General features: G+C 36.7%; 1 protein-coding gene across 2 annotated transcripts; it reads left to right on the top strand.

The window, feature by feature from the left end:
* The first annotated feature begins 18 nt into the window (after positions 1-18).
* On the top strand, positions 19-10,081 carry LOC131794595 (mitogen-activated protein kinase 14-like). Of its 2 annotated transcripts, none has more exons than XM_059112126.2 (13): positions 19-235; positions 1,342-1,471; positions 2,302-2,360; positions 3,383-3,494; positions 4,043-4,072; positions 4,219-4,266; positions 5,082-5,196; positions 6,482-6,558; positions 6,754-6,828; positions 7,623-7,701; positions 8,753-8,862; positions 9,198-9,264; positions 9,907-10,081. In XM_059112126.2, the coding sequence occupies exons 1-13, from the start codon at positions 120-122 to the stop codon at positions 9,972-9,974; spliced, it is 1,086 nt and encodes a 361-aa protein (XP_058968109.2). In that variant the 5' UTR covers positions 19-119; the 3' UTR covers positions 9,975-10,081. The 2 variants fall into 2 exon arrangements, with proteins under 2 accessions (XP_058968109.2, XP_058968108.2); XM_059112125.2 differs by having other exon boundaries at positions 6,482-6,553; positions 6,749-6,828.
* Positions 10,082-14,070: the final 3,989 nt, after the last annotated feature.

Below are 14,070 nucleotides of genomic sequence, written 5' to 3' on the forward strand. Positions count from 1 at the left end.
ATAAGTGTGCGTGAAGGGAAGAGGAAAAAACTTGCGCACTTACCTCGACCACCTGAAGGCAGTTAAAAGCCTTTGCGAAAGCGAAAGCGTTATTTCAGAACACCTAAGCCTAAGTGATAATGGCTGACCTTCCGCCTGGCTACTATAGAACGGAGTTAAATAGAACCGTTTGGGAAGTTCCTGAGAAGTATCAAGACCTGAGTCCAATTGGAACCGGCGCGTATGGACAAGTTTGGTGAGTACAGAGTGTTAAAATGCAGACAGGAGTTTGCCTCGATTGTACATAAAATATTTGATTTGAGGTTTGTACCCTGATTTGATGGCTGATCTTGGAATGATGCGATTTTCAAACTGAGAGGCTTCATCGATGTTCGCACCCTTCGTGAAAAAGGAACAGAGGCGTTCAAGAACTGCAAACATACTCGATGTAGTTTGTTTAATTCGTCACCTACTATAAATATGCTTACTTATCACAATGTTCAGCGCGGCAAAGTTTCCACATTACCCCATGCTTCGTCATGGATACTAATATTTGCAATCAGGAAGCAAAAGTAAAAACAATGGATTGCCTCTGAGATTAATGCTTTGTTTTTGAAAAGTATGACGTTGTGCAGAAATCTTTCCTTCAACTCTTGCCTTAACCTGCCAAAACACTGTTTAGAGCGAATTTGGGGAAAATTTCCGCACAGCACCATACTATATTATGCATTCAGTTCTTGGATAGAGAAAAGAACGACAAAAGCAATACATTGCCATTGGAAAAACAGATTTGTTTAACAATAGTATGGGGCTGTGCGTAAATTTTACCCGAAATTTTCACGTAGGCTGGCTTCTAATCTTAGTTATATGGTGAAATATCTGTAATGAATTCAAACTCACAGCTAGGTTATACATTTTAACCAATGTAGAGATAAAACTTGAACAGTACATTTAATTTAAATGCAAATAATCAATCAGTTTGTAGATTCATCATTAATGAGGTTTAATTGTGTTCGAAATATGAACATATAGAATGTTATGTTAGGCAAGTTGTATCAAAATGTTGTTTTTCACTCGTGTTATGCTGTTCAGATCGAGTTAAATAAACATCACAAATTCTGGTATTTCAAACAGATCATGATTATTTAAGATGTTATACTAAATTCATCTGTTTAGCGTGCACATCTGGCTTGATAACCAGCACCTTTTTGGGAAAAAGAAACCCACATTCTCTCCCTTTCTTGGAAGGGACAGAATGTAGAGAACAAAACGGGAGAATCCTATTCTAGATGCACCTCTGAACTTACAGAATAGGATGGTCTGAGTTTGTATGTACTTAAAATATCTTTAAAAAATCCACAGCTCTGCTACAAACACCACTAATGGAGAACAAGTGGCAATTAAGAAACTCTCAAGACCTTTCCAAACCACAATGCATGCAAAGAGATCCTTCAGGGAACTGAAACTTCTTCGCCATATGGATCATGAAAATGTAGGTTTATTGTGTAGAGTTTATGTTGTTGTGACTGAAATATGTTTGAAAATGATCCCCTCAGGTCAACTGCTATAAACCGTTTTACTCCCAAGATCTCATTAGTAATTCTCCTTACTGTCTGCCATACAGTTCTTAAGATGCTGGTTTGGAGAATTTGGTTATAAATCCCATAATTTAAATTTTTCTTTATTCTCATCACTTGTCTGCTTGATATTGTATTGATATTGTATGGAGAAATTCTGGTTTGGTCATTCACAGGGAGTTTAAGGGCCAATCCCCTAACAGATATTTTTCTTTATTCTTATCACTTGCCCACTTGATATTGTATTGATATTGTAAAAAGAAATTCTCTCTTGGTCACTCATGAGAGTTAAAGGGTTAAGTTAGGTGCCCCTTCAGACTGAGCTAAGAAGCCACATGTTGGTACCAAGGTAAAATTTTGAGGGTTGTTCATTCTCCTAATGGCATCTGATCACAATTACATGAAAAAAATTATATTTTGACCTGTGAATGATATGCAGTTAAAAACATGATTCATGCAGATGAGCTACAATGAAAATGATCTTGTGAAAAAAGGATATTTGCAAGTCAAAATTTGAGTTATTTTATATTTAATCATGATGTTGGTGTCCAATGTTAACTAACATTTGTCATCAATTTTTGTTATTTTTTGAAATGACTTTTTTCCTTTTTTGTTTTCACTCATGTACTTGAATCTTTATTTTTACAACAATACCACAGGGTGACACCAATATTTTATAGGACAGATTTTAGTCTATTTCTTTCAACATTTTAACTAAATTGCTGTTTTATATTTTTTCCCAAAGGTTATTGGTTTGCTTGATGTTTTTACTCCTAATACTTCATTTGGGAATTTTCAAGATGTGTAAGTTAAACAATATTTATTCAAAAGAGAAATATAATCGTTTGTTTCACAGTGAGTGTGGTCACTTTGGATGTGGGTTGCAACATTTGGACTGGATGCTGCCAGTCTTCTTCACACTAAGAATCACCTGAAGAAGACCAGCAGTATACAGTCAAAATGTCATATTGTGAGACAAACAATTATATTTTTCTTTTGAAGTATAATTTACCACAGTGATTAACCGATTTTATGACTTAAAAATTATTTGACGGTTACCTAGGCGTATTTTTTATTTATGGAGTATGTTCTCTATAATAATTAATTATTGTTAATTATTAACCATTTAACTCCCAGAAGTGATTAACATAAATCTTCTCCCTACAATATCTGTACATTCTTCAGCAAACAGGTAATGAGAATACTCAAACTTATCAGGTAGAGGCTGCTATCTTGGTCTAGCACCAAGTTCTCATAACTAATTTACAAGGAAATGTGTAGCAGCTACAGGGAGAATTAACAATCAGATCTTGGGAGTTAAAGGGTTAAGACACCTCCTTTGTCTGCCATACATTTTCTCATCATTTTATCTCAGTCTGTGAATGTGGTGCTTAATCAAACTCTGCTTTCTTCTCATCATCTTACTGAAAGTTCATTGAATTTGTCAATGTTAACTCTTCAACCCTCTGAAGTGATTAACATGTAACTCACATTACCCAGCAGATAGGTCATAAGAAAATTCAACCTCATCAGGCAGGAGTTGTTATCTCGATTTTAACAATTTTAACATCAAACTATTGACTCTAATTTACAAGGAAATGAGGAGCAACTATACATTTAGGCAGAATTGACTTGCAGATCCTGAGAGTTAGGAAAAATTTATTTCTGGCAACTCCTAGGAGTGAGGGGGTTTCATGAACACCAAAATTAGTCCTTGTCATGCAAAAAGACAATTGTTTATAATGGTCTTTGGAATTTTTAAACCACCTGAGACAGGCTTTTCTAGATTTCATATTAACTTCCTGCTTTTTCCTTCTAACCAATAGATATATGGTAACTGCTCTGATGGGAGCTGATCTGAACAGCATTCTTAAGTGTCAGAAACTCACTGATGAACATGTTCAGTTTCTTGTTTATCAGATACTGAGAGGGCTTAAGGTATGGACAACTAAGTGCTAAACATAATTTCTTCTTTTGTAATCTCCATGATGAGATATGTGATCAATTCGCTCAAAGAAAGACATCCATTTTGAATTGTTGCACCCCATTTGGTATATGATTAGATCAAGCAAAAACAAAATAATTTTTGCTAAATAGCGCATTTCATAACCTTTCCATTGATGTATATAATTTATGGTGGTTAAGCTTCTAATGGTGTGCATCACCTATACTCATTCATACCAAATCAACCTCATTGTCTGAAGAAGACTTGCAGTATGCAGTCAAAATGTTGCAATCCACATCCAAAGTGACCTCGTTGTGAGACAATGATTACATTTTTCTTTTGAAAGTGTTATTTACCATGATGACTAACTTAAACTTATTTGATGATGTAAAGCATGGCTTGGTTTTTGAAAAAAAAATGCCATTCGTGGAGGGTGTGGGGCATGCTCTCACCTGTTGCCACAGAACTTGAATGAATTCTTACTGAGAGCATGTTGAGAAATCTGATGAGGTGTCATTAATGGTTCTAATTTTCTTTTCAGTACGTCCATTCAGCAGGAGTCATTCACAGGGTAGGGTTTTTTTTTTAGATAACTTAATTAGTATATTAGCCAGTTAAGTGTCAAACCAAGCTGTATTGCACAATGAGAGAGAGGACTTCAAATGAGTCCATTGTGTGTATGTTTCTTTACTCACAAATTTTTTATTGGATTTGTAGGATCTGAAGCCCAGTAATATAGCTGTTAACGAGGATTGTGAACTCAGGGTAAAACCACTTTAAGGTGTTTTTGTTTAATTTAATGTATAGTGTATTTTTCATTGCAAATCATAAAGGATGTCTTTTTTAGTGAATAAAAGGGGTAACTTTCTAAAGGAACTATGTTGTGGCATCAGTGGGAGGTATCACAAGATACATGTAGTTTATTTTTATCATCTGATTTGATAAGAAATATTCATTTCTATGCAAATGGAAAGCTAAATTATCACTTCTAAAGGGTACAAACAGTAAAAGAAAAAAAAAAAAGATAAGTTGGTTTTATCACCTGAGTTGAGAATGCAGATTGGCCTCTGCAAAGAGTCTCTAGAGCTAACTTTTCAAGCATTAGCCTTTGACATTCACTCTGATAAAGGGATAATGCTCAAAATATCAGCTATAGAAACTCTTTGCTGTGGCCAATTTGCATCATCGACCTAGTTGATAAAACCAACCTTTTTTTTTTGAAGGGGGGTCATTTAATTTTATTTTGTAATTCACTTAAATTACTTACAATACTGTAACAAAATGGATATTACTTACGAAAAAAAAAAATAATAAAAGCATTGAACCACATAGCTTTTAATTTTGACATACTGAACCAATTTTAAATAGAGAGGAAAATGAGACAATTTACCAAATTATATTTGTTGTTGTTTTTTCTTTAATGTTTGTACCTCTTTGGGAGTGATCGGTTAGCTTTCTGTTTGCTTAGAGGTACATTTCTTTACAGTAACTATGATCTGCCAATTTTTTTAGATAGAAAAACAGTTTAAGGCTTGTTGGAACATGCTCTCGACTAATTACTAATTTTTTTTCTTTTTAAGATTCTTGACTTTGGTTTGGCAAGAATGGCAGAGGAGGAAATGACAGGTTATGTAGCAACAAGATGGTACAGAGCACCAGAAATCATGCTCAACTGGATGCATTATAATCAAACAGGTTTGTGTCTAGCTTGGAGTTTTAATGATTCTCTTTTAACCCTTTCATTACCAAGATCTCATTAGTAATTCTCCTTACTGTCTGCTATACAATTCTTTGATGTTAATTCAGAGAATTTGGCATTGGATCAACTAAAAATCCCTGCGCTGACATTTTTCTTCAGTCTCATCACTTGTTTGCTTGATATTATATTGATATTAGTAGGAGACATTCTGTCTTGGCCAGTTATGGAGTTAAGGGTTAAATCTCAACTTCTGATAAATTACTCTTCCCTCAAACAGTACTACATTTCCCTGTCAAAAAAGCTGATCTATCTACAGAATTGTCAGTCCTTGAGGAAAAATTGTGCTTCTATTATTTCATACATTGTATTTCCTCAAATAACCACCTAGGCGCCTATTTATAATTCATGCTTAAAGGAGGGGTGGTTATTGGAAGGGGGGTGCTTATCAATTTTTGCTTTCAAGGAACTGTATCTTTATTTTGGTAAATGTTTAATAGATAAAAAAAAGGACTGTGTCATTGTTCATGTAGGCTTAAAGTCAATATAGAGAGAGAAACAACTGGATGTGACTTAACCCTTTAACTCCCAAGATCTGATAGTCAATTCTCCCCTGCAGCTACAACATGTTTCCTTTTAAATTAGTTACAAGAATTTGGTGTTAGATCAAGACAAGAACTTCTACTTGATATGTTTGAGTATTCTCATCACCTGTTTGCTGCATAATGTATGGATATTGTAGGGAGAAGGTAGATGTTAATCACCTCTAATAGTTAAAGGGTTAAAAAGAAAGAAACTGTTCTCCTGTACTGATTCCACCATATTTGACATTTAAAAAAGTTATAACTAACATGGCAAGAGAACAGGTCTTCCTTAGTCCTATTATTGAAGGAAGTGAGGGAGGAGGGGGTAGAGTGCTTATCTAATTTACCCTCTAACTCCCAGAACTGATCAACATGTAACTTCTCCCTATAATATCCATACAATATTCCGTAAACAGGTAATGAGAATACTCAAACTTATCAGGTTGAAGTTGTCATCTTGATCTAACACTAAATTCTTATAACTAGTGAACAAGAAATTGTCTAGCAGCTAGAAGGGAGAATCAAAAATCAGATCTTGGGATTTAAAGGGTTAAGAGGGATGCTTGTTTGACATTATGGCCTCTGGGGTGAAGGCTTACTCTGGGGAGGGTGCTTATTAGATTGTGGGCTCTTATTAGAGAGAACATGGTATTCAGACTTATTTCAGTATTTAAATGAAGGGTGCTTTCCTCCTTTGCAGTGGATATTTGGTCTGTTGGTTGCATCATGGCTGAACTTCTGACGGGTAAAACATTGTTTCCTGGGAATGATCATATCCTTTTAATGACTTTTCATTTTTACATAGTAAAAAATTCATCTTGTTTCACTTGTAGTACTTGAAAAGGAAACAAAAGAGTAATGAACAAGTTCCTCCTAAATTTTTCTCTTTGTCTTCTCGTTTCTTGCAAACCAGTAATTATTTATGTATTGTTACATAAGTAACTTGCTTAGCCTTAACTGTTAAAAAATATTGATCAGTTGACACGAATTATGCAACTTGTTGGGAAACCTGGTGATGATTTCCTAGGGAAGATCAGCAGTGAATCAGTAAGTGTAGTTGATTTGATCTAAGGATTATGGTCAGTCAGCTAGTTCAACTACCCATCCATCTGTCTATCTACCAGTCAGTCAGTCAGTCAGTCAGTCAGTCAGCCAGCCAGCCAGTAAACCAGTCAGTCAGTCAGTCAGTCAGTCAGCCAGCCAGTTAGCCCCTCAGTCTGTCAGTCAATCAGTCAATCAAGGAACTGTATCTTTATTTTGGTAAATATTCAATAGATAAACAAAAATTGTGTCATTGTTCATGTAGGCTTAAAGTCAATATGGAGATAGAAATGACTTTTGTTGTCAGTCAGCCAGTCCATCTGCCCATCCATCTGTCCATCTGCCAGTCAGACAGTCAGTGAGTCAGTCAGCCGATAAATCAGTCAAATGAATAAAGGGGGTAAGTTTCTAAAGAAACTATGGTGCTGCATCAGTGGGAGAGTATAGCAGGTAATTTAGTGTGAACATCTGAGTTGAAAAAAGAGTTAAAAGGCTGACTTTTCAAGCTTTAGCCCTTTGTCAGAGCAATGAAGGGTTAATGCTCAAAACGTCAGCCTTTTAGCTCTTTACGGTGGCCAATTTATGTTTTCAACTGAGTTGTTCACACTAAATTACTCAGTAAATCAGTCAGTTAATCATTCAGTTAGTCAGCCACTCAGTCAGTCAGCCAGCCAGTCAGCCCCTCAGTCTGTCAATCAGTCAGTCAATCAGTTCATCTGCTGGTCAGCGAGTCAAAATTATTTGTTTTTTTCTTTTTTGGGAACAGTCAGTAGATCTTAACCATTTTATGTGTTCTCCAGGCAAGAAGTTATATAGCATCAATGCCAAAATATGAAAAGAGACCATTTACAGAGGTTTTTGTTCATGCTAACCCACAAGGTACGTAAAGTAAATGTTACCATGATGTACATTTAGGAGGCATGGCTTTTGATAGTTATGATGTCCATGGTCAACTGGAGATCAAGCAAAATCAGGTCGAAGGGTTTATGGAGGTTTATGCAATTTCCCCCCCCCTCCCCTCTCCACCACCACCTTTGCAAGGTTAACCCCTGTGGTAAAACAAGTTTGCCCCCTTGTGAAACCATAGCAGAGTTTGTTCAAGATGCAAATTTTTAGGCGTGTTATAACGCGACACAGGACTCCTACACAAGTAGTGCAAAACCACTACATTTTTTATGCTAAAATTCCAAGAGCTACTTTTTAAGAACAAACTAAAATACTGTTAGGCCAAAAATATGTGTAGAGTAGTTGATATTCACACTTGTTTGTTGTTGAGCCCAGTGTTTCAAAGCAACTTAGCATGTTTTTGTAGGTTAGCATTTGACTCAGGAAAAATTGCTTCTTGATCAAAATATATCATGATTTTGACAGGAAAATAATATGTTCATTGTAAGGAATCAAGTTTTAATATTTTTGGGCAAACTTGTGAAGGCAGAGGTGAACTTGTTTTATTTAGGCAACTGGGGGCAAACATGCATTAGGGAAAAACTTCTAGAGACCAAGTGTTCAATGGGGTTTGGGCAATGCCTCTCTCCCCCCCAGGGGTGTGAGGGATGTTAGTATTAATGATGGCTGGGGAAATGGGCTTCCTGAAATGGAGTTGCACCCAGGGAGTCTTTTTGTTATTTGGCCCACTGGGTGTGTCATCTTATATGATTTGGGACTCCTGTTTCTGTGGATGTCATCGACACTGCCAGAATCATCAGAAAACTTTGTTGTCAAACTTTCACCTAACCTACAAAACAAGCTAAAGATTTTTTCCCTTGTTAAGGGCACAGATAATTTTCAGGTGAGGTTCGGGTTCAGGCAAGTCACATTCAGGAGGAAGAGCACGAAAACGACACCTCCCTCTTGCATTCATTTGCCTGAAAATGTACAAAATGATGCAACTCTGTAAGCTTTGAAACATTATATTTGTGGCCTTATTCAGCTGTAGATCTGCTGGAACGGATGCTAAACCTTGATACAGACGTAAGAATCACAGCAGAACAAGCCCTCGCACATCCTTACGTGGCTACTTATGCCGATGCAGACGACGAGGTAACCCTCAGGTGGACATAAAAATTTTAAAACATGTCATAGATTTTCTATGCTCCTTGGGAGAGTTTACTGAAAATAATCGAATTTGGTTGAAGGTTACACATAGCTCATATCAGCTGAATTGGTGGGAGAGTCTAACAGGGAAATTTGAATTTATCAACTGAGTCAAATCGGCAATCGTAATCCCTACGGTGAGAAGCACTCAATATGGTAGTAGTCTATGTTTCTGACCCCTGCCGTTGTTAAGTGTGGTATATCTGGAAATAGGGTGTCCTCAAGCCAATAGCCATCGAGAGTGATGTACTAGGGGAACATTTCTCTCTTTTCCTTAACAGCCAACGTGTGAGCCATTTGATGAAGTACAGTTCGAAGCCAAGGATTGGCCAATAGATAAATGGAGAGGTATTAAACACTTTACCACCGAGTTCATTATTTTAAGTCATTCTGTGAAAGATGCGAAGTCACCCTATTCGCAAGATAAACCAAAAAATGACAGTTCAGGAAGATAGTACAACATCGAAAATGGAAATAATAAAGAAAACGGAACGAAGATAGTGGAAGATGGAGAAGATTGACATGGATATAAAATAAGCCACATGAAAGAATGAAGAAATGTAAAATGGTTTCCTTGTTTACACAGCCTGATGTAAACACGCGGGAGGTTGGGAGAACACGAGATAAGCGTAGGAAACCACGACGCGAAGCGGAGTGGTTTCCAGTTTATCGAGTGTTCTCCCAACCTCCCAAGTGTTTACATCAGGCTATGTAAACACGGAAACCATTTTACATTTCTTTTATAAAATAACTAATGAAAGAGGAACGAAAACCATGTTTACATACGCTCATGTAAAATGGTTTTATGGCCAATCAGAGCGCGTGTACTATTTGAATTATTTTATAAATTTCGCTTTTACCTGGCTCCTTTACATCATAATTTGATGTCAGACCTTTTTTAATGGAGATTATTTTAAGGGTGGAATGACGAACATTAAAGAACACGTTTGCCCATAGTGCTTTCTAAAAGTATCTTCTATTTTGTTTCAGATCTGGTTTACAAAGAAATCCTTGACTATCAGTCAAAGAAAGAAGAAGAGAGTATGCAAACTGGATAAAGAACAATTTAGGAAAAGCAAAATAATAGTTTGTATATTATCCTTGGAAGACATGAATATGAACAGACTTTTACCAAGAATAAAGGGAGAGTGGGAAGCCTTTGGAAGCTTGGGTGTTCTCTTAAATCAATTTTCAGATGAGTGTCGAAAGTAATTCGGGGTTGCTTTGGTTTTACTTTACTTTGCTGTGTGATTGGTTCAGAAAACTCGCGCCCCATCCTCTCAACCAATCAGATGCAAAACTAAATACAATCGCGAGTTGGTCATTCGCGTTTTTCCGCGCTTCAAACAGGTTGCTTGTTTTTGCTTTGAGTTCTCATTGGCTAATGATTTTGGACATTTAATCGAATAATGCTCTAATGGTATCTTTTTTCGGGTGTGACCTTTGACTGGAGAGTTGTTTTAGTGGTTGTAAAAATTTGTTCGCAGTTTAAACACTGTCAAGAAATGAAATATCCCTCGTATTGTAACCTTCTCGTTCAGAAGCCGAAAAGTCTCTCTAACTCTATTTATAAATCAAAACAATAAGGCAACACGAAATTTGACAGGTCTTCACCTACAAGCGTGTCCAAATGTAACCAACGTCTATCATATTTTCTCTGAATATACTTTTTTCTCGTGTGATTTTGATTGGTTCGTTTTGAAATTGGTGTTCAAATGTTTCGTGCTGAGACGAATCCCTTGAATAAAATTTCGGTTTTTGGAGTTGAATTTCAGTTATGCGATGAAACTCTATTTCAAGGACTCAGTAATTTATGATGTAACGGTGACATCATGTAACCAGCACCAAGATGAGATAAAACTTGAAATTCTTTTGAATTAATCCATTTATTCATGTATTTTTGTCAATGAATGGCTTTCACAAGGATAAAATTGATTTATGATGATTAATACACGTGTAATTAGTTATATCAGTTATATCAGTTTTAGCGCGTTTTAGAGGCGAAATGAATTTTTGTGAAAATCTAGCATTCATAGTCGGTATTGTTTCTTATTAAAGAAAGTGAAAGATATGAGAACCTGAGGGTGTCGTTTTTAAACTGCATTGTTGATACCTTACAAAGGTGAACCCAGTTGTGTTCGTTGGGAGAGAAAAGTCAGGAACGGAACAAAAGACTCTGAGCAAATTGTCTCCAAGTTATTCTTTTGTGAAAGTACTAGGGAAGGGTAATTCCCAGTAATAGGGTAATAGGGATGTGAAGCAGAATTGGGTCGTATTTTCACGACTGGATTAACTATGTTGGGGTTGCATTTTCAATAGTTAGAAGAATGGTGACGCAAATTTTCAGGATATTTGGGGTAAGTACAACAAGCCCATTGTAGCAATATTCAATACCAAAATTCAATTTCAATTCGAGTTCAATTCAAGTTCAGTTCAATGAAAATTCAATTTCAATTCAATGAAAATTCGAGTTCAATTCAATGGAAATTCAACTCAATTTGATTTCAATTTCAATTTCAATTCAATGCGAAAAAGAGTACATTAAAAATTGCTTCCGGTTAATGACCGGAAACGATAACTCGCATACGGGAACTTTAATACTTTGTGCTTTCGCGCGGGAAAGTTTTACCAACATCATGGCGGACGTTAGGCCAGAATTTGGCGTGGAAAAAGACTTACCTAACTTTTAATCGTCAGTGCTCGATGGGACAGAGCAGTGTATACATATTAAAAAAAAAAGCAGTGTATACATATTAAATATCATTGACTTGCAAGTACAATCTGCAGTTCTCGATCGAACTGTTAGTCTTTCGAGTTCTATTGCCTTAACCAACATTGAGCAAGATCGGATCGAGTGGGAATCTTTAGCTATTACGTTTGCAGAAATATTGCAGGCTATTCAAAATCATCTAAAAGTTCTAGCAGTAAAACCTTCATCAATTTCTCGATGTAAACGTAAAATTCTCAGGACGGGAAATCCAGGGAGACCACAGTTTTATTTATCTCCTGAAACGTTAGAAGATCTTCTCGGACTTGGATCTTCACTGGCAAAAATTTCTTGGTAGTTTCGTGTGTCCTATTGTACAATTTATCGTAGAGTACAATCATATGGCTTGCAAAGTACGGCGAATTTTAGTTTATTGCCGGATACAGAATTGGATGAATCAGTCTTGGAGTATATTGCTCGTCATGGATTAACAACCGGGCGAACGTACCTAGCCGGGTACCTTAAGTCACTTGGACTGAGGATTCAAAGAGGAAGAATTCGTAAGTGTTTAGCAAGGGTGGATCCAGCGAATACTGCCTTGAGGTGGGGAATCGTTGTTTCTCGTAGGCAATACTCCGTGCCATGGCCAAATTCTCTGTGGCATTTAGATGGTCATCATTCTCTTATTCGCTGAGGTTTTGTGATCCACGGATGCATGTTTTCTCTAGAAGAATTGTCTTTCTCAGATGTGGTAATAACAATCTTTCACAAACTGTTCTGGAACTTTTTCAGAAGCAATTGAAAGATTGCAAGATGGGTTGTGGCCATCACTTATTCGTGTGAATTATGGTGTGGAAAATGTACCAGTTTGTGATGGCATGGTGGAAGCAAGAGGTGAAGGTAGAGGGAGTTTCCTTGCCGGTCCCTCCGCAAGAAATCAGAGAATCCAAAGACTTTGGAGAGACATCTTCAGGTGTATGTGTCATATTTTCTATTACGTATTTTTACGCAATGGAGGATACAGGCCTGCTTCACGTTGACAACGCAACGAATATACTTGCGCTTCATTTGATATTTCTCTCAAGAATAAACCTTAAGCTTCCCGAATACATGGAGGCCTTCTTCTAGAGAAATCATCTATGCATCCGTGGATTACAAACCCCAGCGAATGAGAGAATATACGCTCCCCCCACCTTTTGAAATTTTTTGGCAGCTACTGACGCAAAAAAAGGTATGCGACAGGAAATAGGCAAAGGGAGTAACGGGCATTTTCACAATTCCACAGTACCGCAGTCGTGATCCTCTTTGACGTTCCCACAAGCCATCATACTCGCACCACCCGGCCTGTGGTACCAGGTGCGAAGGCAGTCACATTGCTGATTTGAAATGATTTCCGTTGCCATAGGTCATTCTTATAAGTAGCAAGTAACCTATTAGCTTTTATGTAAGTGACAGACTTCTGAAACGCACCTATTTCTTTGCTATTACAAAAACGTTTTTCAGTTGTGAACGAATGCGTGATGTATGTCAAGAACTACAGCTGCTTGAATTGTTTTGTCCATAATTTTTTAGATTTTATTCGTTTATGTCGTTCATGTTATTCATTGACTTCTGAAATATGTGTTAAGTAGCAATGATAACTATAGCCAAGATTGAAGAATATTATTTGTTTAATATAGTTTTGAGAAAAATACCTGATAAATAAAGTTTGGTAGTAGGACAAAATTTAGAGAATTAACGTTGAGATTTAATTGCCACAATAACTTCTTATTTTTTCAAGAAATATTCAGCTATTTTCAGATTCGTTATTTTCTCTCAATACCGGTTTATAACGGCCAGTCCCGATCCAGATCGTACAATTTTATCTTAGCCCATTTCCTAAACTTAGAAGGGCCTTTCCGGTGGGTGATGGTTTTCTTAACCAGCATTGATCCGTTGAAGTCTATGATCACCGTAAGGCGTAAGGTAATTTTTTTTCACCAAAATGATGATATCGTTCATTTTAAAAGTTTTCAAAGTCTTACACGAATAACGTACGCTAGTCATGGTAACGACTTCCTTCCATTAAACTTAGATCACGGACAAACGTATAGGTACAGGCAGGTCTGTATCAAAGAAACGAGTAACAATTTTAACAAGTGCATAAAACACAAGGTCTCGGCAATCCCATATTTCCATTACAACGGAGATAAAGAAAAATTAACTGAACACAATTCTGCTGTTGAAGCAAATGCTTCTTCCAAAGCGGGAACCTCTTCCGAGGTAAAAATCAGTCTCTCGTTCCAAAGATGGAATGTCAACATGACAACTCGGTGAATCGTACTCCAATATTCCATCTCTCCCTTTGTCGTGTTTCCCACCGTTTTCTTGCTGCTCCTCGTGTCGAGAACGATTTCTTTATAATTAATGATTAATGTTATAAATTGTCACACAATGTAACGAAATAC

Source organism: Pocillopora verrucosa, chromosome 11 (genome assembly GCF_036669915.1).
Source record: "Pocillopora verrucosa isolate sample1 chromosome 11, ASM3666991v2, whole genome shotgun sequence".
NCBI classification, from domain to species: domain Eukaryota; kingdom Metazoa; phylum Cnidaria; class Anthozoa; order Scleractinia; family Pocilloporidae; genus Pocillopora; species Pocillopora verrucosa.

Excerpts from the sequence above, each read along its gene's own strand:
- LOC131794595 (XM_059112126.2), top strand. The coding sequence starts at position 120 with ATGGCTGACCTTCCGCCTGGCTACTATAGAACGGAGTTAAATAGAACC. Across the intron at positions 4,073-4,218 it reads CAGCAGGAGTCATTCACAGG|GATCTGAAGCCCAGTAATAT; the intron begins GTAGGGTTTTTT and ends TTGGATTTGTAG. Across the intron at positions 6,829-7,622 it reads GGAAGATCAGCAGTGAATCA|GCAAGAAGTTATATAGCATC; the intron begins GTAAGTGTAGTT and ends TGTGTTCTCCAG.